Source organism: Parambassis ranga, chromosome 19, assembly GCF_900634625.1.
Source record: "Parambassis ranga chromosome 19, fParRan2.1, whole genome shotgun sequence".
NCBI lineage: Eukaryota > Metazoa > Chordata > Actinopteri > Ambassidae > Parambassis > Parambassis ranga.
This window is the reverse complement of record NC_041039.1, coordinates 23,183,680-23,207,809: the sequence shown is the minus strand read 5'-3', so window position 1 is coordinate 23,207,809 and position 24,130 is coordinate 23,183,680. Positions and strand designations below refer to the sequence as shown.

Below are 24,130 nucleotides of genomic sequence, written 5' to 3'. Positions count from 1 at the left end.
TGCTGTAAAAACGGTCTTACAGCAGCCTTAGCTATGTCCAGCAATGTAATTGTAATTAATAATGAGAGCACCAAGATGGACTAACCCCACTTCTGGTCTTATGATGCGCATCCATGAGAATACATGCAGAACAAGCCAGGACTGTTGCCTAGCAACACACTTACATCCTTACAAGTGAAGGCTAATCTCTGTCTTTAGATATGGACGACATGAAAAACGCAAAAAAAATAAAATAAAGATAAATGTTACTGAGAGATGAAAAGTAAAGTTTAGTGAAAGGCCCTGTTTGCATAAAATCTGAGCGATCAGCTGCAGGGAGGTGACGGCGCCATGTTTCTGTCCGACACACCGCTGTAGTTAAGAGGGGAAAGCTTCTCTATGAGCTCAAAGAGTGTTTGCAACCGCTTAATCAGCTCAGCTGGTGCACTTTGCTCCAGGATGGTACCTTGTGCAGGCTCTTAATGAGGACTAAAGGCTTTTACGTACCCTGCAAGAACAAAGAAGTTTGTCTGTTTTCTTGAGGTGGCAAAAACAAAGTTCGTTCAGGAAGATCTGCTCAGATTACTGACCCAGATCTGAACCAAGAAACTACAATTAACTTATTATTAGAGACAGCTGGAATTTCCCTTTCACAGGACCAGTTGCTTGACCAGAACAATAACAAAGTCCAGGCAGGGATTCAGCAACAGGGAAAGAGGTCCAAGGGGCAGAAGTACAGGTAAGGGCAAGGCAGCTCACCAAACAGCCAAACAAAGTCCAAACCGAGAAGAGCCGAATCCATAAACCAGTCCAAACCAAAGACTGAGTAAATTAAGGCAAAGGTAATGACGAGGGGCAAGAAGTAAATTCAAACCAAGGTCCAAGGAAATTATACATGACAATCTGGAAAAGAGAGTCTGTATGGAGAGTGTTTAAATAGTCAGCAGTCCCAGGAAACCACCGGAAAAACTGGTTGTGGCCAAGTCCCGATGGCGGGAAAAATCTCACAGAGGAACCGGAAGTGAACCGGAAGGCGCCACCACTTCTGGATTGGTCAACGTCCAGGGCGGTCCCTTACAATAATTAGTTGCATTAGAATTATAGGTATTAGTGTCACTTGTTGCTTTTTAGGAAAACCATCAGAAAGCATCAGAAGGCGTTCTTCTGCTGCATGCTGTGTTTGAATGAGTTGAACGTATGCGAGTGCGACCTGTTTACAGTAATCAGACTTAACTTGCTGACATGCAGCGCATGCTCGTTCACTGTGAGGGCACACAGAACACACGTCTGATCATTTATACTCATACATTTCCCTTTTCTCTCCAAATGATCCCACACAGCTGCTGCTTCCTGCTCGGCTGATCATGTGGGAGGTGATGGTGACTCAGTGTTCCTTCTGCTGTGAAATCGAGCGACCCGTTAGCCTATCACGTTAAAAGACCGCTGACATTTCCAGCTGTCCTCTAATCACAGATGATCCTCAGTATTTCCTTCAGGAATCATCACAGAAACACTGTTGAATCCCTACAAATGCCCACTGAGGGAGCGAGTTTGCTATGTTGTTACAAGTCCGGATGTACACATGGCAGGGATGCAACATGAACTCTGAAGCGACGCTGGCCAATCAGAAGCCTCAAATTAAACAGCCTGCTGGTTCGGTTCAGCTAAACTTAGCAGTTTATCACGCATATTTTCCTCACATACTGCTACTTGCTAGCTTTTAACGATGCATTGGCTGAAAGTTGTGACTTGCTACCACTTGTAAAATAAAAGGTACCAAAAGAACTGGTGACAGAATGCATCAAAAGAAAAAAGAAAAAAACACACTGTGTGATACTGAGCTGCCTGAGAGCAGCACATGCTTCTTTTATCCCTCCCTAAATGTACAGTGCAGGGTCTCTAAAACAGTAAGCAAGCCACACTGCCTCTGACAGTCCACCTCATTTAAACTGAAAGAAAACATCAATATGGCCGCCTTCAGTAGAAGAAGTAAAATAATCAATTATCAGCTCAAATTACCAAAGAAGCAGTGGTCCATGAACTTTGACATCTTTGAATCTAGGGCTGCAACGACTAGTCGACTAATCAACTAATAGTCGCCGGCAAAAATCGTCGACAACTAATTCAGTAGTTGACGGGTCATTAGTGATGTCATCGCATGGCATGCAAGTGTAACACATTTGCTAGGGGGAGTGATTCGCCTACTAGTCGACATCGACTAGTCATTAGGGTAGTCGATGACTAGTCGACTATTAAAATTTGGGATGTCCCGATCAGGATTTTTTGCCCTCGAGTCCGAGTCTGAGTTATTTGAGTCCGAGTCATTTGATTTTGAGTATCTACCGATACAGAGTCCTGATCCGATACTTTCAGGATTCCCTATAAAGGCACTCATTGCGTGTGTGTGTGTGTGTCGCTGCCGCCACACTGGGAGATCGAAGTCTGGAACCCAGGACCTCTTGCACCAAAAGCAACTGTCATACCCCTACACTACAAGACACAGATCCACCCTGCATAGAAGGCGTTAACTTTGACAGCCTTAATAAATATATATCCGAGTCCTGATCGGGAGGTAATGTCCGATTCCGATCGAATCTGAAATCACTTAATCGGGCCCGATTTCCGATCACATGATCGGATCAGGACATCCCTAATTAAAATAGTTAGTAATAATTAGTTGCAGCCCTAGTAGAATCAGGTTTCCTAACATTTTTATATACCTGATATTGATGCTGGGAAATCCACTAAAGTAAAGCCTGAAGGCTCCAAAAGGCTTGAAACACTAGTAAAGAATGTTCATTAATTTCCATCTTTGTACAGGAAATATACATGTTTCATCATTACAGTGTATTATTAGTGCCTATATAATCTATCTGTGATGTAATTTGCTGTCAAATTCTGATTGGCTCCGTGTCCATTTATTGGATAATTAGAGGAGTCATCTATCACTGTTTCTGATGGTATCAACCTTGATTGACGTCTTTTTAAAAGCTGTGCTGCATCCACAACAGAAACAGGCATGGATAAAAGAATGTTCAAATGAACATATATGTAATGTAACTGCCTGCACACACACTTCAAACGTTTACACACTCCCCCTCGGCTGAGCGTAAATCCACTTTCATGCTGCATTAGCAGGCGTCCATGTGAAACTTGTATCAAAGCAAACAGACGACGACAGTAACAGGCCTCCCACTCACACACACACACACACACAGAGGAACACAGGGGAACACATGCGTGCCCGCAGGCCGGGCTCCTGATGTGTTCACAGCCTCTCTGTATGACAGGTGGCTTAATAAAAAGCAGCTAATCAGACATTCAGTTGTGGGATATTATGATGTTTTTGTCACAGCAGAGACAGAAATGTTTACACTCTCACATGGTGTATTATTATTAATGTGAACTACAGACAGCGTCCAAAGATGTGTTGCACATCCTGCTGCCTCTGCTGCTGAGGACCAACATGTCAACTATCCAGGTTTAAACATGCAGGAGTATACTTCTATAAACATTTGAAGACATTTAAGCCTCAGATGTTTCTATATTGCTTTGCAGAGACAGATCCTGATGTTAGCATTTTAACCAGCCACTGGATGGTGCAGCATCCAGCAACAGAAGAATCGGAGTTAGCAGTGTCATTGTCCAGTATAGGAGTCATCCAACAACAACCCTTATGATTGAAGCTAGCATGCTAACCAGCTAACTGTACATCTAACTCTAAGGAAGACGAAGCATCCTGAGCTCCGATGTCTCCCTGAATAAATGTCTCCTATCCGGACTTGGCGGAGGGAGTTCAGAGACTGCTGCTTCTTTGTCCCCACAGAGACGTGGCTCAGAGACAGAGGTCTGGACGCCTCCTTATGAATTTGTGTCTTTAACTTAAACCCTGAACCCCCAGCAGCCTAACATGGACCTCCACAGTCATATCAGTACCATGATTGGGTGAGGTTGGCGGATATGTTCAGTTATGACATTATCAACTAAATGAAGCATGTTGTTTTCTTGGGGACACGTTGGTGTTGATGGGCTGTATTTGTGGGGAGGTTTCAGACCACTGGATGGATGAAGTTTGAAGTTTTGTTCTCTCCAAACCTTCAAATGTTTACAGTAATTCTGATTAATTCATTACAATTGACTTCCAGGATCAGCAGCCAAAGAACAAAGATTCAAGATTTTCAGACGCCATCGATCTTTCACAGAACACAGATATTGATCCGACTTGTTTTCCAAAAGCGTTGACCCCGTGATGCTCACGTGCTGTTTCTTGAGATTACCCTGCCGTCTCATCTACCATTCAGACTGACGGTGTGAGAGCAGACCTGAGGTCAAAGAGGCGAGCCAGAAATCCACCGTTAAATAAAGGAGGCTCTGGGAGCAGCAGCCACTTACAGTCTGAGCAGCAGTGGCGGCGGTGGCGGCTTCCTGCTGGGCTCCAGAAATGTCACACATCTGAAGTGCTGGACTCCAGCTGCTTAAAGCGCTAAATTACAGGTCTCACACCTGCAGCTTTCATAAATATAAATGCCCGTTACTCCGCTGTGTTTCGTCCCTGCACAGATGGCGAGATAGTTTGGATACGTTTTTTTCCTCAGACATGAGCAGCAAAACTCCAAAATAATTAGATGCTTTATGTTTTTTTTTTTTACATTTCATTGAACAAAATAATCACTCAAAGAAAAAGAGATCTGCATTTTAATTGACTTTGATTGACTACTTGATTAGCTGGCTGGCAGCCTGAGCTACTATTGTCTCCTGATCACCATTTTCTTGTCAAGCCACTATAAATGATGCACAAAGGACTGCAAACAGTGCGAGTGAATGATGACATGTCTGTCTGCGCCAGCGTCTTTTATTAATATTGAGAACATTTAAAGAGCAACACCCAGGTTAACACTCCCACCGAATGACTGTGCAGGATAAAACATTAGACATTTAAATCTATGTGCACTGTAACAGCATTTAAAGCTCGGTCCCGGCATCACAAAAGCTTCATTAAAGGAAACAATAATAAATCTGGATGGTAACAGCACTGCAGAGGTGGAAAACATGAATAGGGTGGACCACAACTTTTTAATAATTCTAAACCTGCAAGGCTTCAAGATGATAAACAAACAGGAACCAGAAGAAATAACAGTCATCAGCATGAAATTAATTTGCCATGTGAGGAGAACCAGAGGCAAACTGGGGAGCTGTTTGATAATAACGATGTTAGCTAATAAAGGTAATGTTGTGCTCTCACCACAGTTTGCTCACATGTTAGCATATAACTGCTGCTGACTATTAGGGATGTCCAGATCCGATCACGTAATCGTGATCAAATCGGCCCCAGTTTTATGGTTTTAGACTTGATCAGGTAGAATCAAGCAGAATCAAGGTATTCTTATTCTTCTTAATCTTATCAATGACTCTCTGTAGTGTGTAGTCTAGGGGTATGACTGTCCCTTTGGGTGTGCGAGCTCCTGGGTTCAAGACTCAGATGAGCCATTTTATTTGCGAAATTTTCCAGTTTGGGGATGGATGAAGTATTTATAGTCTGCGGCGATGCGTTTTGGCCAGTTTGAAGTATTGCGGCAGTGGAAATGGGTGGTTGGTGTAGTGGCGTGCATTCCTCTCGACACACACAAACCACGAGCAGTAACAGGCAGGACAGCACTGCCAAGACAGCAGAAATGATCGCAATGACTGGCCTGCCATTCGCCTTTCTGGAGAACCCTAAAACTTTCAGATCGGCAGATACTCAAAATCAAATGACTCGGACTCACAGGTAAAAAAACCTGATCAGGACATCCCCACTGACTATGAGTGGTATTGTCACCTCTATAGTCAATACTCAAAGCCACGTCCCTTCCATTGCCCTGTTTCACTATTTCAGAGAGGGTAAAAAATTATTAGTAACATTGAGCAGTGATCCCGAACACCCTGACTACTGACATACATCTTTATTTAGCTTCAAGGCTTTTGAAGCTCAGCTGGCATTAATGCACCCCATATATAAAATAATGCATTAACATTGCTGCTTTTAAAACTGGTTTCTGACATGCAGACCAACATCTTTGTTGGCCTGAATATCACCTGAACGACAGCACTGATGACACAACAGGAGTTTATTGACCAGTCACTACAGAGGTGTTTGTTATTGACTCACTCTGGCCACTTCAGGATGTCTTTAGATATTCATTCCTCCTGTCTGTGTGTGTGTGTGTGTGTGAGAGAGAGAGAGAATACCAGATGAGGAATAGGAAATGAAACCTTCATTCCTCCATTGTTCCACAGAGAGGTGAAGTGGTTTAATTACCTCCATCTTGCACTCTGCGAGATGGATGGATTACAGATATAAAGGAGGGGCTTTAATTTTGTGTCACTCACTGGGAGAAGCATTTTATCGCCTCGTGTTTCCATCTAAATTAACTGCAGTCATGGCGACAGTAAAAAGCCGCAGACATGCTAACAATGACAACAACAGGGACTTCTTCTTTCTTATTAGTGATCTCATGAATGATGTCTCCTGTGATGTGATTACAGGGCGTGTTTTTTTTCCTCCTCACCTTCTTTAAACTAAAACTGTGATTTTTAAATCCTGAAACCCAAACAGATTCCATGTTTCATCCTCCTGTCACACATTCAGTCAGTGTGCGTGCTCACACACCTTTCACTGCAACTTAAAGACCTGCACTATATATATGTAGCCACTACAAACCAGTTCTTCACTCACGTCAGCTGTAGAAAATCTGCAGATCAGCCAAATACTCTTTGTCCGCTAGTCACATGTGAGTCAACATAAAGTGGGGTGGGTAAGCAGGCAGCTCACAGTTAGACTCCTGGCATGATATCCTCACTGACTGTGGAAACAGATACGAAACATGTCTCAACAACAGACTTCACTTCATTGCGCAGGCTGATTTATGGACAAGACACTAATTAGAAAAACAACAGTGGAGAGGTGATGGTATCCAAAACAGCTGACTATTTGGTAATTAATAAGTGTGAGGGACAGTGAGGAGGACGTGTGCTGTGGTATGAGACAGAGTTGGCAGGATCTGCCATTAAGCCTGCAGGACAGACAGACAGTAATAACATGTCTATAGTCGTCCCCCCCAGGCGGGTGTGGTGAGGTCTCACTCTGGAGGAGAGTGCAGGGTGGACAGATACAGTGTTCTGATCAGTACTCAGAATACTCAATGACTCTGGGAGTAATGAGATTACACATACAGTCTGCTTTATATAAATTGGAACACTGACAAATGGCTGACGAGCAGCAGCATGTCCAGGTGTGTCCTGTTCCCCTCGTTACTCCATGACTAATCGTGTCATGGTTTAGAGTTCACTCTCAACATGAGGTCTAAAGAGGTGTGTGTGCAGGTGAAGGAGGCTGTTATCAGACTGAAGAACAAACTAAACCCATCAGAGAGACACAAGGCACTGAGAGTGGACAATACAGCAGTCTGGAACATTCCTGAACTGACAGCTCAGCAACAGCAGAGACCTGGAAGGCCACAGAAGACACCTGAGGAGAGCAGGACTCTGTCCATGATGACGATGATGACGATGATGAAGAAGAAGCCTTTCACAACATCCAGACCAGTCAGGAGCACTCTGGAGGAGCCAGGCCTGTCAGAGTCTACAGTCATACAGAGGCTGCACAGCAAGGAACAAACCACTGATCACACTGAACAGAGAGCACAGGTCAGACAGACTGGAGCTGAGTTAGCATGACCATGCTACCACTAATTACACAATAATTTTGCACCAAATGTTTATTAAAACCTAAATCTTGCTGGATTCCTCCATGGAGACTAGAACAGCATCTATAGCAACAGCCTGTTCGTCAGGCTGACTGACTCACGAGTGCAACACAAACTGTTTATGTGTTCCTTGTGCATCTTTTGTTTCACCCAGGCATTGCCTTCTTCTTTTTTCCACGCTGACCCAGCTCTGATAAAAATCTTTGTATCACAGACTGTTTTTTCTTGGTGATGTTACTGCTTCCACTCGCCGCCTGTTCGCCGTCTGACGGCCTCAAGGCTGCAGAAGCAGCTTGTTACGAGGCTGAGATGAAACTTTTGTGTTTATGAAGATATGAAGTGGATCACTTCACACACAAATCCTATGCTGATGCAGCAGAGGAGTTAAAGTGCTTCTCAGAAAGAAATCAGCATTTAAGATAATGCCGTCTTTGTGTGAGAAGGAAAATCAGTTTGAAAGCTGTAAAACCCTGTTGACTCTCCAGCTGTCTCACTTCCTGCTGGTTTTCCAGTTCAGAGTTTCTGCCTCCTCCTCCTCCTCCTCTGCTGATGATTCACATCCATCCCTCCTCCTCCTCTCCATGCCTGCTAACGATGCTGGATCTTTTTAGGCAGGAATCTTTCATATATAGAAGCGTAAAGAAGCTTCCATCCACATCAGGGTCCCATGTTCGTCCATTTCTTTGGTTGCTGCTTCTTTGCACATCCTTACAGTCAACAATACCTGCAGGCTATGTTAAATCTGAGAGACGATGCGTGAATGAGTCTAAGAAACATGTCTGCACGACTCAGCATCATCAACAGTCTCTCATATTCTGCACCTGTAATGAAACATATGAATAATGTATGTATATATATATACACACACACCGTCGTGTGGCCTCGGGGACTCCAGTTTCTGTTCATAGCAGCCCAGCTCACAATGTTTTAACTTGAATGACAAAATATTTGACTCCAAGAGCAAAAACAATATCTATAATTTTAAAAATGCGGAAGAGGAGTGCATCTGAGGGCTGCAGAGAGAGCCATCACAGGCTGAGTGGAGCCTCTGCAGTGATTTGGTACTGGTGAAGAGGAGCTGAGGCAAGAGGAGAAGCAGAAGAAAGGTTTTCTCTGAAGACTCCACAGGACCGGGTGAGAAATCTGGAAATCCAGGGGATGCTCAAAGAATATGGACTGTTCCTCCACAGTTTAGGTGGTTCAGGCCCCTGGTTAGGATGTTCTTCGTGGCTTTAGAGGTGCAACAGCCACCCAAGCAAGACCAATCCAGGAACTACTGGAGGGATTACATCTCCCAGGTGCCCTTTAAAAAGCTGCTGGAGACCCTTCAGGAAGAGATGGAGGAAGCTGCTGCATACAGTCCCAGCTGCACCTGCTCCACCTGCTGTTACTGCAGCACTGACGATTGAAGCAGTTTAGAAAATGGATGAATGTTGTGCGCTTTCACTGCAGTTCAGTCACAAAAGACCAAAAAGCATGCTCGCGTACATTTTACAAAATGTGAGCAGATGTAGTAGAACATCCTGGGGCTCGTCTTGGTTAAACATGCCCAGGACAACTCAAATCAGGTAGCCACCAGGGGGCATCCTAACCAGAGAACTGTTAAATCAAGAGACTTGCCTTTCCCTTTTGTTTTATGCTGTCTCTGCAGTCACAGTCTGTTTTCTGCTATCTTTTTACACAATGACTGAAAAACAATGCAAATCCCTACTGATGTTATTATATATGCACAGGGTGGACCATGTCTGATCTCTGACATCCCAGGAGGACAGCTGAAACGTGGACAGATACCCCCCGAGGACACTGATGCCCACTGAGGAGGCCGGCGTCTGCCTTTGATCACTCGGCCAGCAGCTTCTCTGAAGAAATTCCATGACACCCTTTCCTCCTCTCACACTCTCTGGCAATTAAGGAGACGGGCTGCAAGAGCTGATAAGATCTCCATCTCCTCTGCAGAGGAGGGGAGGACAGAGGAGGAGGAGGAGGGAGAGATGGAGGCAGAAGGGGTGACAGATAATAGAGCGAAAAAAGTGAGGAAATTCACTGCAATATCTCCTCACAGCTGTCTTTTCCTAAAAGCGGTGAGATGAAAACAGGAGCTGACAGAGAAGGTTTGTCACAGAGACGACAGGTTTCCAGCTCCAAAGAGAAGCAAAAAAAAAAACGGCACATTATAAAAATCTGTGTCTGTTTTACTCAAACAGTACATGATCTGAAAATTCTCCAGCCTCTGTGAGAGCGGAGGGAGCAAAGTTGTTGGAGAGAAATCAGTGTCACATCGCTAAAAGAAAGAAAACCTCCCTCACAACAGCTGCTGGATCGATTTTCTAATCTGTTCCAGCCTGACGGCAGCAGTATATTTCATTGCTTTGTGTCATAAAAGCTCAACAACCACTCCGTCATCAGAGGTGTGAAGGAGGATCGAGCCCACGACCTGAACCAGGCAGGTCGAAGGCACGAAGAGCTGTAGCAGGAGGTGAATACAGTTTGATGGCAAACCTCCCCTCATCAGTGACTTCCTCTGTATATGTTTAGGGTTTTACTTTTGGCAAGAACACACAGCAAGCTCCCAGCTGAGAAAGGAGGCCAAGAAGGAAGACCCAAAACCTGCAGCTCCCCGAGTGGCCACTAAAGACTTGAGTCAACTCCAAAAACCTTCATGTTAGAATGTTAAAACGTCCACCTCTACAGGAGAAATAAATGTTTACAATGTGGACAAGAGCTAGCTTCTCCTGGATCAAGTCACATGACATGGTCCTGTTGGCTCCATCGTATGAGACCTTGAGACCTCCAGCTCTCAGAGTGGTTTGCAGCCGAGTGTGATGCGGCAGGGATGAGAATCAGCACTCTAAATCTGGTGAGTGGAATGCCTCTTCGGGTTGAGGACAAGTTATTGCCTCAAGTGGACTAGATCAAGTATCTCAGGGTCCTGTTCACAAGTAGGAGGAGAATGGAGCAGGAGAGATCAACAGACTGTTGACTGGTGGCATCTACAGAAATGTGGGTTCTGCTCTGGTCTGCTGTTCAGAGTTCAGTTATCTGGGAGGAGCTCGGAGGAGGGCCGCTGCCTCTTCCTTCGAGGTGGTTCAGACATCTGGTTTGGATGCCCACTAGGTATGTTCAACTGAGATGAGGCCCCGGGGCCCAGGACAAGCTAGGTAAGATTATAGCTCTGGGTTTTCCTGTGCATCATCGGTATCTTCCTGGAGGAGCTGGGGGAGGTGGGAGGAGATGGAGGTCTAAGACCCCGAAGTGGAAAAAAATGGATCAATGGATGAAAAGGAGTATTGTATTTTTTAGTTTGACCTCATTGGGGCAGAGACGTCTCACTATTACAAAGACTACACTTAGGCTGGGAACAAAGTCTGCACCAGTCTGCTCTGTTTTAGGACAGTCAGCCAATCAAACATGTGTCAGAAACCCATTTGTTTCTTAGCAGATATGAACAGACAACAGCAGCAGTGAGCCGACTGACATCAATGTTTGTTCACTTCTTCATTTTCTTTCACTTATTTGGCGGACGGTAAACAACAAATTGCTGTGCTCATAACCCTCATCAGAAGCAGTTAAGAGTGTGAGTGTCATCATAAAAAAATCTGCTAAAGCTGGTCTGTTAGTGAGTCCTCATAGTCTTTTCAAAATCTTCTAAGACTGGGAAAGTCGTGTGGTGTGTCCCAGCCATAGTAACATGACAATGCAGCACCTGGGTTACAGAGTCAGTGCAGAACAACATATCACTTGATAGTCAAAGGTTTTGATGTTAACACTACAAATGAAGAATCGGAAAAACAAACTTTATAATAATCATAACTATAGTTTAGATTATAGCAGCCTAATAGCTACCGAATGGGTTAACCTAACAGGAGTCTTCTGGAGAGCGCGCATGCAGTTATTGACTAATTTTAGCCAAAGGTGTGTCACTAAGCCTATGGATTATTTTGATACACCACTGTGAACCACCATACCTTGTGTCATGGTCAACTAGCATCAGTTATTGGCTGTCAGGCTTTCAGTGGATAATCCTTTTTAATGATATGACATTTACAACAACGAAATTACAGGAGGGATGGGACTGATATCTGAGGCTAAACAGGAAGTTAGCGTCACATGGGTCCAATGTTATTTCTCTATTGACTTTTGGATTATGATCTTTACAGGTTTAGTTCAGCAGGATAAGCTTCACTAATGAACACAACTGTATGATCTTTAAAGCCTGAATACAATCACCAGAAGCTAAAAGCTAATGCTACGCTATAAAACAACAACCACAGCACAGTCACATGACTACAACGTCGCCACCAAAAACTGTACTGCTCTGACCTTTTCTACAGTACAAACACCTTGATGATGTTTAAATGGCAGTCTGTGAACACATGTAGCCACTTGTTAGCATGTAGCCTTTTACAAAAGGTAAATCATCAGTGGGGTATTTACTGTTTTAATGTTTTGTGTCATAGAAGCAGCGGAGGAGAGATTTACAGAACACTTTTGTTCATCTTACCTCATAGTAGCTTCTCACTGCATTACAGAAAGCTTCATCTGCAACGATCTGAGTTTCCCCGTTGAGGAAGGCGAGAAAACGCTCCTTTACCGCCTGCAGCTGCTGCTTATTCACCTGTGAGATGACGGAGGAGGAGGAGGAGAAATGAGATGAGGGGATAATCAATTAGAGACAGAAAGAAAGGGAAGAGGAGAGGAGAAAGGGAACAAAAGTACAAGATTAGAGTCATTGTTAAAGTGGGAGAGTCTGGCACTGACATTACAGAGGAGCAGAGTCTCATTATCAAACAAATGTCTCTCATTAGGACACAGAGTCTGCCAAAAACAACAGAGGAAGACCAATCTGTCTTAGACCAGAAAGTTCAGACACATTTTCAAACAAATGGAGATTCTTGAAAAGGGCCACACCAAAGTATTTTAGCTCATTAACTGCACAGCTGCCGTCTCAAATTGCACTCCTTTATTGTTGTGGAATAGTAAAGAGCAGGAAGTGTTTGAGCACCACAGTTTAAGTTATTGTAAAACTACAAATCTGCAGGTTTTTGCAGGCGTTATATGAGCAGCAGACAGCTGAGAGGATCAGACCTCTGTGTGAGGAAGAGGGGGAAGTGTGAGCTGGTCCCGGACAGGTCTGCAGAGTCCACAAACATCTGACAGGACAGCTTTGGTCCACACATTGACAGAGGAGAGCTGGATCCAGACTCCATGATCCCCAAAAGAAACAGGAAGAGACAGACGCAGACGGTGCATTCTGGGTAGCATTATTTAACTTCTAACCTCTTCATAGATTGAGTTTTTCTCCAGTATCTCCAGCACAAAAATAGCTTTGAACACAGAAGCCAACCCGTAGAGAACAGTGAAGAGCCTGGCTGTATGTCTGGATTAGCTGCCATGTTGCACAGTATAATGTGGGATTCCACTGATGGTACAAGGTACACTCAGTACTCAGTATTTTTTTTGTTACTGCAGAGGAACAATTCTCATCGAATGGTTCAGTCAAGCAGAAAATCATTCCCATAAATGTCACGGGTTTGGGGTAATATCTGTCCAGTGGACTGCAGCTGACATATTGTATATTGTTGTATGAGAATTTTAAGTTTTCATGAGAAGCCGCAGCTCATGAGCTGCATATGCACGAGGCGTGAGAAAGACAGCGTCATCCAGGGAAAATGAAACCATTATTCTTCCGCTTGTTGCAACACAGCCAGCGACAAACACATTCTGGAAGTCAAAGTGCCAATTTCCAGTAACACAAAGTGAGCAGCGACTTATCTCCTGCTGACAGCTTTTTGTGTGGGCTCCTTCGCCTTTTCTGCTGCTATGTTTCGCCTTTAACCACAACAGGAGGAGGAGGAGGAGGAGGAGGAGGAGGAAGGGGGATGAAGGGGGAGAATTTATATGAAAAAGAGCAGGATTTGACCGCTCAAGTTCAAAATGCCTCAACCCTCATCTAACAGGTGGAAAATGTGGAGCGCAGTTCATTAGAGATAAGGAGAGCCCATGCTGCGCTGGAGTGAAAGGTACACACACACACACAGGTGAACAAAACCTGCCGGGCACAATCAGAACAGTGTGTGAGGCTGGTTCACGATATGATTTGCCTGACATCCAGAAACCACATATAAAACCAGGCAGAATATTCTCAACACTTAATTTCAATTTCATCACAACCACTTAAAAAGAATCATTTAAAGGACAAAAATTCTGTGAAAAACTAAAAAAATGTTCGCACTCCTCAGTGCATCTACAAGGCCATGTTGCACATATGACCAGGAGTCACATGACAACAACAATCATCAAACATAAGTCATAAGTCACAGCAGCTTTGCTCCACAGATCTCAACCAGCAGCACAAAAGAATAGGAGGCAGGTGATTTGACGAATCATCTGTCAGTCACCACATAGAGCTAACTTCAACCAATAAGGTCAAAGAGGACACAGATTCAGCTGCCAGGGACCTTTAAAGGCTAGCAAGTAGCAGTTAGCCTGACGTCTTTGTGAACGGTTATTTCTAACTCGTATCAGACATGATGCTGATTGGTCTGACCCAGCCGTGCTTCAGCTGCACTTGGAGCATGGCGAGATGGATTTGTGATGTCACAGATCTTGCATGAGTCATGTGCTGTTTAGAGTATATCATAACAAGACAACATGTGACTGTTATTAGAGATAACCTGGTCTTACAGGCAGCGTGATGATGGACCCCCTTTAAGCAGTAACCTTTTCAGAGCATCACAAAGTGCTTTCTTCTCCTGAACAGAAATCCTCCGCAGTTTTAAAACCATTTCCTGTTCTGACGCCTTTTTTGGAGGAGCCTGTCTCTCTTATTTCAGCAGTAATGGCTCCTGCCCTGTACACAGGCTTCCTGTCCACGACATGAGGGGTGACAGCCAGAAAAGAAGCTGGATATGCACTGTGAAAAGCCACTTGTCAGAGTTCAGCTGTATTTCTGCCTGTGGCTTCCCCCGTCTTGGCAGCTTTGTCCGGGAAATGGATTTATCTCTGGGGGTTTTTTCGAGCTGCTTTGCTGCCCCATCAGCTGTAAAAAAATATCCAGGTGGAGGTGTCATTTTCCCCAACAATCATGCCGCTCTGTTCAAAAACATCCCTCCACTTTGAGGTCAGCAGGTCAGCGTCTTTCAGGGAGCTTGAAGCTTTCAGTGGGTGCAGAGGGTAAGCGGCTGTCGGTTTTTCATTTCCCTACCACACAGGGCAACAAAACCTGAGAGAAGGCGGCACATTTATCCACAAGTGCCTTTTATGCATAATGATTGTGTTTTACAAGATGCAGTAGATAGATTTAAAAACTGCTGCAGCTCAGAATCACACAAAAAACAAGTAAAACAACAAATAGTCTAACTGTACCCAGAAAATCAAACAAACATTTGTCTCTTATCTTAACATTTTGCTGTGAGGCATCCTCTGGTAATCCTCTCATATCCCCCTCCAGCTGGGGCTCAGAGATACATTCAGACTTTTGTCAGGATTTACTAAAACCAAGCAGCTTCAGTGTTTCATTAGGAGGCCTCTCTGCAGACCCAGAGTCTGTAAATAAATGTGGACAAACCTTTTGTTACGTCAGCCTCAATGATGGCTGAGTCTGACCATCACTACGCATGCAGCACCTACGTCCACCTGAACTCCAGCTAATCCCAATGCATGGGGGGAAAAAGGTAGAGCACCAGCAGAGCTCAGTGATCTATCAAGGAAACAGCTGAAGCATACTGTGGTATGGAGGAAGATGGGTCATCGGCACAGCTCTCTGTCGGTTGTTAAACTGCGCTTCTGATTATTAAATTGGAAAAATGATTAAGAAAACAGGCTCATGAATACATGCAGCTTAAATGATAATCTTCTGCAGGGTCAGAGTCCTCAGAGATCAGGTGAGAAATTTGATGAAAATGAAAAAGGATGCAAATTATTGATTCATTCATTAATCATTAGTTGAACGACTTTATCAATTAACAAGCAAGAAACAAATTTCTAAGTATTTCTTGTGACCTGCTTATTCACAAATACAAATGGAAATGCAGATTATTGACAATTAATCCATAGTCAAGTTAATTGTTTACATCTATAGTTTGAAATCAATCATCAGTTTTCTGAAAAGGTTTCATCAGTTCTGTTGCTGCTGTGGTAGAGTCTGAACTCAAATTCATAGCTTATCCTCTCCTCTCTACTAAAGGGAGAGGAGTTCTAGACTTTGATGGCCACTGATGAGAAAGACCCCCTCGTGGCGGTCTGCAGTGGTTCACAGCAGTCTCAGTCTACAGCCGAATGGGCTCTGGTGGGACTCCAGCGTAGCACGCAGGAGATGAGACCGTGATACTGACAGGTTCTGTCAGCAATCCCGACTGACATCCCCAGAACAAGCTTTCCTAATGAGCTTGATGTGTCCGCTGGCATCAGATGTCTTCACCCTGCTGCTCCACCACTGCACACTAGACCAGACTACGCTGGAGGACCAACGTCTCCTAATGAAGTACAGGCCGCTCTGATCTTTCATCCAGGGTAAAAGATACTTCGAAGTAGAGCTGCTGCACCTAATAAGGATGCCCCGTTAGCGGGGTCTCCCTTCAGAGATTTACCAGGCACAGACAGGACGAAGACCCGGGACTCTCACAGGAGGGATTACATCTCATAGCTGGCCTGAGGGGACAGGGTGCTGGAGGAAGACCTGGGCCTGAGGGCCTCTGATCCACCTCTTTAAAAGCCCTAATGGATGTTTAATGGTAACGATTTGCTCATCAGATTTTCTCCCTGTGTTTTTAGGTGCAGCCTGGGAAGCATATATTTTCCTACATCTGCTTTAGCGCTTCTTCTGAAGAGCTTCCACCTGTGACTGAGAAGCGATCAACCTGCTGCTCTCTTGAGATCAGATACAATCTATAAGCAGATGTGTGCACAGTGTTCACATCAGTGTTTGTTTATGCTGGTAGGTGTAATCTTAATCTGAGTCAGAAGAGCAGGAGGTGATAGGTCATCGGGGACAGTTAACAGCTTATTTGGACATCAGCAAAGACCTCCTGACAGATCAATAGAGAGAGAGAGAGAGACGGGAAGAACAGCAGCGTCTCGTCGCTCCCAGCAGCACTTTTAGCTGTCATGATGCAGCAATGCTGAGGAAGAACGAGCAGAGGGAAAGCTCAGAAAGATGTTTCTGTCAGATGACTTGTTTGAATGTTAGGAGGGTAAAGTGAGCCTGTAATCTTCTTGGTGCCTGTGTACATGTAGGTATAATTATATATTATATCAGACTGTATTTCCATGGCACACACCTGCTGAACCAACCAGCTCTATGGTTACAGTGCCGCCCAGGAGGGAGGCAGGCTGGCAGGGAGGGAGGGGAGGACAAAATTCATGACTGAGGAACTGGTAGTGGTAAAACTGCAATTCCTCAAGTGCCCACTAGAGGCTAGCTCTAAAACTGAGTCACTCCACACTTATGTTTTTTGTATGCTTATCTTAGCGCTGCAAGCTAACGAACCATTCGCCACCTTAGAGTCATGGCCGACCTTGTATCACCGTTAGCTTGGTAGTCATTGTCAAAGCTGTCACTGCTTGTTAGCTAATGCTAGCTGCTGTCAGACTTCCACACCAACAAACACAGTGCTGTCATCAACCCCTGCTAGGACAAGATGGCGCTGTTGGAAATGTGTAAAGACAATGATGTTAATCCTGCTGCACTGACAGATTCTAACCTGTTGTTATTTTCTTAGATGGATGATCCATCTTTTGAATTATACTAACGGTGTCACATCAGTCACACCTGCTCCATGAGAATCAGCCAGACTATTACCTGCTGTGTTCCCATATCAGCTCAATCAGACAAGAGACTCAGAGGACGAGGAGGATAAGGAGGGACAGTGGAGGTTTAACAGAAAATACTGGAAGAGCTCTTTCATAATTAGGCACCATTGCAGGGCAGTCATTTCTCCCTCCTTGTCACACAGGCCACCAACACACCGGTAACACTTCAGCTCTTTAGAGCCTCTGGGCGACACACACACACACACACACACACACACACACACACACACACACACACACACACAGCCCACTGAGGCATTGCACCGTTTTCAAGAAATGACTGATCGTTCTCTTCCTCTCAGAGACGTTTGCGTCAGACTGAAATAGTTTGTCCACAGCAGAAGTGACAGGGAGAGGAATTTGTGTATCTCACAGTCACTCAGTTTGTGTCTCTGAACAACACACACTTCAATGCCGCTCATTCCTCTGGGAGATACGTCCTCACGTCTGCTTTAGATGGAAGCTTTGCATCTCCAGCATGTTGTGTTTTTTTTTTAGGAGGACAAACAGGAAGTTTCATCAGCATCATATTTCCTAACACACACACACAGGTGACATTTGGAAACCAGTTATTATATTGTACACATCATTCAATGTCAGAAAATATGTTCACCAGGTGAAAAGAAGCATCAAAACACCGGAGGTTCCCGTTTATATCACACACTCCTCTCCTGACTGTTTCATCGTAGTGGTAAAAAAAAAACAAAAAAAAACAGCTCCCCTCGTTGTCAAGGCAACGACTCCAGCATATGCATGAGTGTCAACATCACTGGTGTGGCTGCTACCAATCATCTCTCTCTGTCTTTCTTTTACACACACACACAGAGAGACACACACACACACAGATATGTATTTGAAAAGGCAATATGTGTAATTAAAAGCCTGTAGTTGGACCCTCAAACAAGGAGGACAGAGTGGAGTGTAAGCTAGGTCTCATTTTTTCATTTTTATGTGTTGCATCAGTAAAAAAAAAAAAAGTTTTTTAACATAAAAAAAAAACCACAAGCAGACTCTGGCTTATGATAAACACGCATGTAAAGAACCTGAAGTCGCACTGAGGACGGAACAAAAACACAGCGCAGCCCGAACGCTTGAACACAGCAGCCGGCTAACGTATGTTGTCTATTGTGTGAAAGTTAGTAAATAACAATTAATATGTGCACAAAATGTGCTGACAGGGTGTGTGCAAGTAGCAAAACCTGCAGTTCCCTCTGTGGCCTCTAGGGGCTGGCTCAAAGAGCGAGTCAATCATCATAGATCTCCATGTTAATATGTCCAAATCCACTGCAGCAATAAACATCCTTGGTCTCTATTGATAAGGTCTTTACAACTACACATGGGCATTTTGTATAACTCACTTGTTTTGTTAGATTAAGACTTTTGCATAACTATGGGCATAGATATTGATTAGGAGCTGTGTGCATCAGAGAGAGATAACACAGAGCAGGCCTTCTCCTGCAGGGTTATTTTCAACAAATAAACGCTAAGAAAAATGGAAACGGGCAGGCCATACCTGTGTGTGTGAAGCACTGGAGGAGTCATGTGATCAGTGCCGCAGGTGAACTGATGGTAACACTTAAAGTGAGGCATCCACATGTCGTCTCATCTGGTGAGCTGAGTGTATCCTCACACCCCTGTTACTCAGCTATCAAAACATCTCCAGATTGAACCTTTATGTGGAGACATGTGGAAACTGTGAGGGAGAGTGATTCCTCCCAGAACACAAACACTTCCTCCCCTCCCTTTATAAACATCGCGCCACACCAGCTGCTGTTTCCCATAAAATTAGATCATGCAAGGTTAAATAAAGGTTAGTAAGACTCATAGAATTTTGTCTAAAGGTGAACGACCTGCAGGGAAAACTGAAATGCTCCATCTGCTTCTTTCACTGTCTTTAATATTTTAAACGCTGCTGACTTTCTGCAGGGTCACGTCAACATTCAGGATTAAATCTGACCATTAAGGTGAGAAACAGGAACATTCTGAGACAGTTACTCTAGACAAGGACTCTTAGAAACTAAACGAAAGCATCGCTGGTGCAGAATCACAAAGAATATATTGTCCTGTTGCATCCAGGAGCATTTAAATACTAATTAAATTAAATTAACAACGGAGGCCTGGACCCCTTTGGTGCTCAGCCTGGACTGTGGGATGGTCAGCAGACCCCTGGCAGAAGAACCAAGGTTGGAACCAAGCGGCAGTCTCGGGGGCTCTTGTCTCTGAGTTTTTGGCAGTGACGCTGCCAACATGGAGCCTCCCACCGAGCCCTTAAAAACAGCTCTTCAGAAAAAAAAAGAGTGACATCACGGAAGCTTTGTCCATAGTTTTTACTGTCAGTGGTTGCGACCAGCCCCAGAGAGCTATTTAAGTCACTATTAAAACCTTTACTCACCTACAATTCAGAGTGACCAATTAACCTAACGAGCACATTTTCAGAATGTGGGAGGAAGCCGGAGCACCCGGAGGAAACTCACACAGGCACAGAGAGAACCTGCAAACTCCACACAGAAAGGCTAAAAGGTTATTTCTAACTCTGGGGGCAGACTGTAGACCTGTACCTAGTCGGGTCATCAGTGAAGTCCAGAGAGTTCATAATCTGACAGAAGGTCAGTGTTGAGTGCTGTACGGACCAGCAGGAGTATCTTAATGTCTATTTCCTGAAAGATAGGAATCCAACATAAAGACGTGAGAACTGGAGGCGAGGACTCGAGCAGCAGCGTTCTGAATCAGCTGCAGCTGTGTCATTTAACAAAGCCTGGAAAGACGGTGGTACAGTAGCCGAGCATGTTTACAGACAAATGCATGGACAAGTGTTTCCAAATCCTGCTGAGACATGAGGTTTTCAAGTTCTGGCCTAAGTCCATGAACACAGTATCACTAACTGAAGCTGAGGAAGACCAAGTGCCTGCACCACAAGGGGGCATGAGAGGACCTGCATAAAAATCACGTCCAAAACATAACATGTCATTGTTTTGATGATCAAAGAAGGCCCGTTACTCAACAAAACATGTTCCTATTTACAGTCATGTCATGTGGCCAAGTCATGTGGCCACTATGCCAGCAGCAGGCTCACTGGAATGCCTCCCAAAAGAAATAGAGTTGATAGTGATGTATGTTCTGCTTCATGTTTGAGTTCAACTGGCTAAAACACTCCTAGCAGCAAAACATTTGTATGTTTGGCTGCTGGCCGACATAGTTGTAACCCTGTTTTAGTCATGATTGCTTCAGCATGACAGCATTCTTACCATCATTTGTTTTTCATGCTGCCTGGTAAATCATGGATGGATGAGCTCTATCCAAGATATAACAACCATGTCTCATGTTTCTATTGAAGATTGTGATCATTTCATTGCCCAGCTCCATCCGTCACAGAGCCAACAAGCTTCATCTCTAAAGTTCAGACGTAAAACAAAAGTTCCATGGATGCTGGAATCTGACAGAAACGTCTCCTTTGTAATGACGGCTGGTGGATCAAGCCAATGAGGCAGAAAAGCTTTCCACTGGGTCACAGCAGGCAACAAGAGGAGAAGGATGAGAGGTAAGGAAGAATGGAGGGAGAGAGAGAAGAGCTGGAGGAGAGGAGGGGGCAGGCGAGATTGAGAAGCCTGGACTGGGGAGGCGGGAGATGATGGTTGTGGCTTCGCCAGCAGATAAAAATAGAAGCGGAGCGTTGCCTCGACTCGTCCACTGAGGCCATTTGAATCAATTGATCATCGCTGCACAGGGGAAATAGAAGTCTTTTATTAGATTAGAGCTTTCAGGGAGCAGCAGCCGTGGTAACACGATCCGATTCAAACCATTTCATCGCCAGTGAAATAAGTTCCAGTATCACCGGCCAGAGCCTGACAAGAGGCGGAGGAGACACCGTGACATTCTAAAATCACCAGCGTGCAGTAAAAGCTCCACAACATTAAAGACACAACTGCAGGCATCTGCTGCTACGCGGACTTTATCTGCTTTTCTATCTTAACAGAACAGAACAGAGGGTCATCTTGATAAACATGTGTTTGATTACTTGAGCAAAAATGATTCAATTTGCTCACATATTGACAAAGTTATGGGCAAAATAAACAGAAAAAATACTCTCAGAGGACAAAAATGTCCCGAACAGTGCATGAGGGTTAAGGATGATAAGGTATTTGCTATTAACCACATAACATTAGACATATAACCATAGCTTATATGCTAGCCAACAATAGCTTCCAAGACTAGACTTCTTGTAGCTTCATCTGTGTCAATTATTCAACCCTAAACCTGCCTTCAGACTGAATACACATGTGATGACGCACGCGTTGAAAGGACAAGGTAGTGTGAGCACATGGAAAAAAACTTAGTCATAAAACATACAAAAGTCTCAGGTATTAAAGCCGGGCTGAAAGGGGAGTGCTATACTCTATATAAAACTAATGAGCTGCTCCCGGTGCTACAGTTCTTAAGCTGAGTTCCACCACAGTGAAGAGTGAAGAGTTTATCTATGAAATTGTTCAACCAAACTGTATCAGGAAGATTTTTAATTATCATATTTGACTTTCTATACAGCAGATAAGTCAGTGCTGTCTGACAGAAAGGAAAGCTGCTGCATTATTATTCTGACTTTCACTGCAGGCTGTAAATCACTGCACACAGTGTGCGATTAATGTGACTCACAGGCTCGCTGAAGCCGATTAAAATAAAAATACAAGCAAGGTGAACTGAGCTCCACGAAACGATGCCACATTAAATGAAATCAGTGGAGATCTGATCAGAGAGCGAGCAGCTCTGATGAGAACTTTAAGTTTTTAGCTGTGTATTTGTTACATTAGCAAGAAAAAGTGTGACTCAACAATGAGGAGAGATGTCTGCTCACTCACAACAGTTCATACTCGCAGGGAAATTCATTCAGTCTGGATTTCAGCATTAGAGGCTTCATCTTTTTAAATATTTAATGTCATTATAACATGATGATCTGTCGTCGAGGAAAGACAAGTTTCACAGAAAAATAGGCCAACAATAATCCAAAGCTACAGCAGCCAGGCGTCAGTGGAGAGCTCCGACAGCAGGACTGGGCGATAATCGATTTGATCGATTAATTCGAATTTGCTCTTTGGGACGATAGTTCAAAGTAGTTCAAAGTGGGCTCAGAGACGCACTTAAACAACCAGGCAGCCCGCAGAGAAGAGCTCGCCCCTAAAAAAAAGGCTAGATTCAGTTTTGCGGCATCAGACCCAAAGGCAAGCATGCCTTTGAAAACCGTTTCTATCATCCATCCTCACGGTGCTCCAAAGATCTTTAGAAACTCAGATGTCTCACTCTCTGCTGATCGCCCGCGTGGCTGAGACCCTGGATGAGGATGAAGAGCAAGCGTGCCGCACTGCCTGCTGTGTTTCTATGATGTGGTGCTCTGGCACCTTCGTTAGCTAACTTATTAGCTACTAATAAGTCCGTCAACGATGACCTGATTAACAATAAAGCAAAGTAGGAAAGCTTTGCATGCTGTCAGCTGGTTTTATCAGTTATACATCCTCTCTCTTCACATCATGTCCACACAGACCTCAGTAGTTGCTCCTAATGGGTTGTGAATATGCTGAACATTTCATTTAACTAGCGAGAACAGCTGGTGATGGTGAGAACAGTGCTAAACCATTTGATCAATGACTGTAACAGAGCTGCAGCCACACACACAGCAGAGGAGCGCCGACAGCAGCAGCAGCATGCTAATGTTGAGGTTACTGCCAGGAGTGGGAGTGAGATAAAACAGGGAATGCTGACAGGGAATGTTAACAATAATCTGAACGACGTCTACTGAAGAAAACACCCCAACAGCCCGGAGCTCACAAGACAAAGACATTCTTGAAAAGAAGAAGACAGCAGTGTGTAGATATTTCAGCTGATGTAAAATGAGAAGCAACAGATCAGCATCCATAAATATATGGATGGGGGGCACACGGGTTATTGGGGGGGGGGCATAGTTGGCATAGGGTCACTTTCTGACACTTTTTAGATTCTGGCTGATCATGTCTCCACACCAGGGACAATAAATAAACTTATACTGGTCGTGCCATGTGTATGAATGTGCACAATTCTGTCTCTTTAAGGACACAGCTATTTGTCACGTTCAACCTTTGACAAAATAAATAAGGTCTCAATCAAAATTCACATCGTGATACCTTCACATCTCACTTAGCAATAATTAATTAACTTTTTTTAATGATTCTGTCAGAAAATGTTGGCACATATTTCTTATTATGTTATAAATGCATATTATGCATAAACATAATAATGTAATAACAAGAAAAGTTTAAAAAAAATTATCTTTGTAAACAACTATAAATGTGCAGCAACAAGACAACAAGAGATGACAAAAATTAAACTCAAACTATTTTACATCAACTCTCCTACGCTCCACAAAACTCCCGCCCCTGCCACACACGCAGTGTGGTCATTACCGTAATGAATGTAATAGTGATCGAAAGAATCCGCTGAGATTTTTTCAATATTGTGAACATAAGCAGAGCTACGGTAGTTTGAACAGCGCATGAGAACACGGCGATTGCACATCAGGAGACCAGGTTTTCATTTTTTTAACCTTTTCATGGGTTGTAGAATAAGAGGTATAG

General features: G+C 44.0%; 1 protein-coding gene across 6 annotated transcripts in view; it reads right to left on the bottom strand.

The window, feature by feature from the left end:
- cadps2 (Ca++-dependent secretion activator 2) overlaps positions 1-24,130 on the bottom strand; it is a 130,162-nt gene that overhangs the window by 93,725 nt on the left and 12,307 nt on the right. For 5 of the 6 annotated variants that reach the window (XM_028430403.1, XM_028430398.1, XM_028430399.1 and 2 more), the window contains exon 2: positions 12,226-12,339. In XM_028430403.1, coding sequence (XP_028286204.1) covers positions 12,226-12,339 — 114 coding nt within the window. Of the gene's footprint in view, positions 1-12,225; positions 12,340-19,047; positions 19,186-24,130 lie in introns of those variants that run through there. The other variant, XM_028430402.1, reaches the window with a different exon arrangement.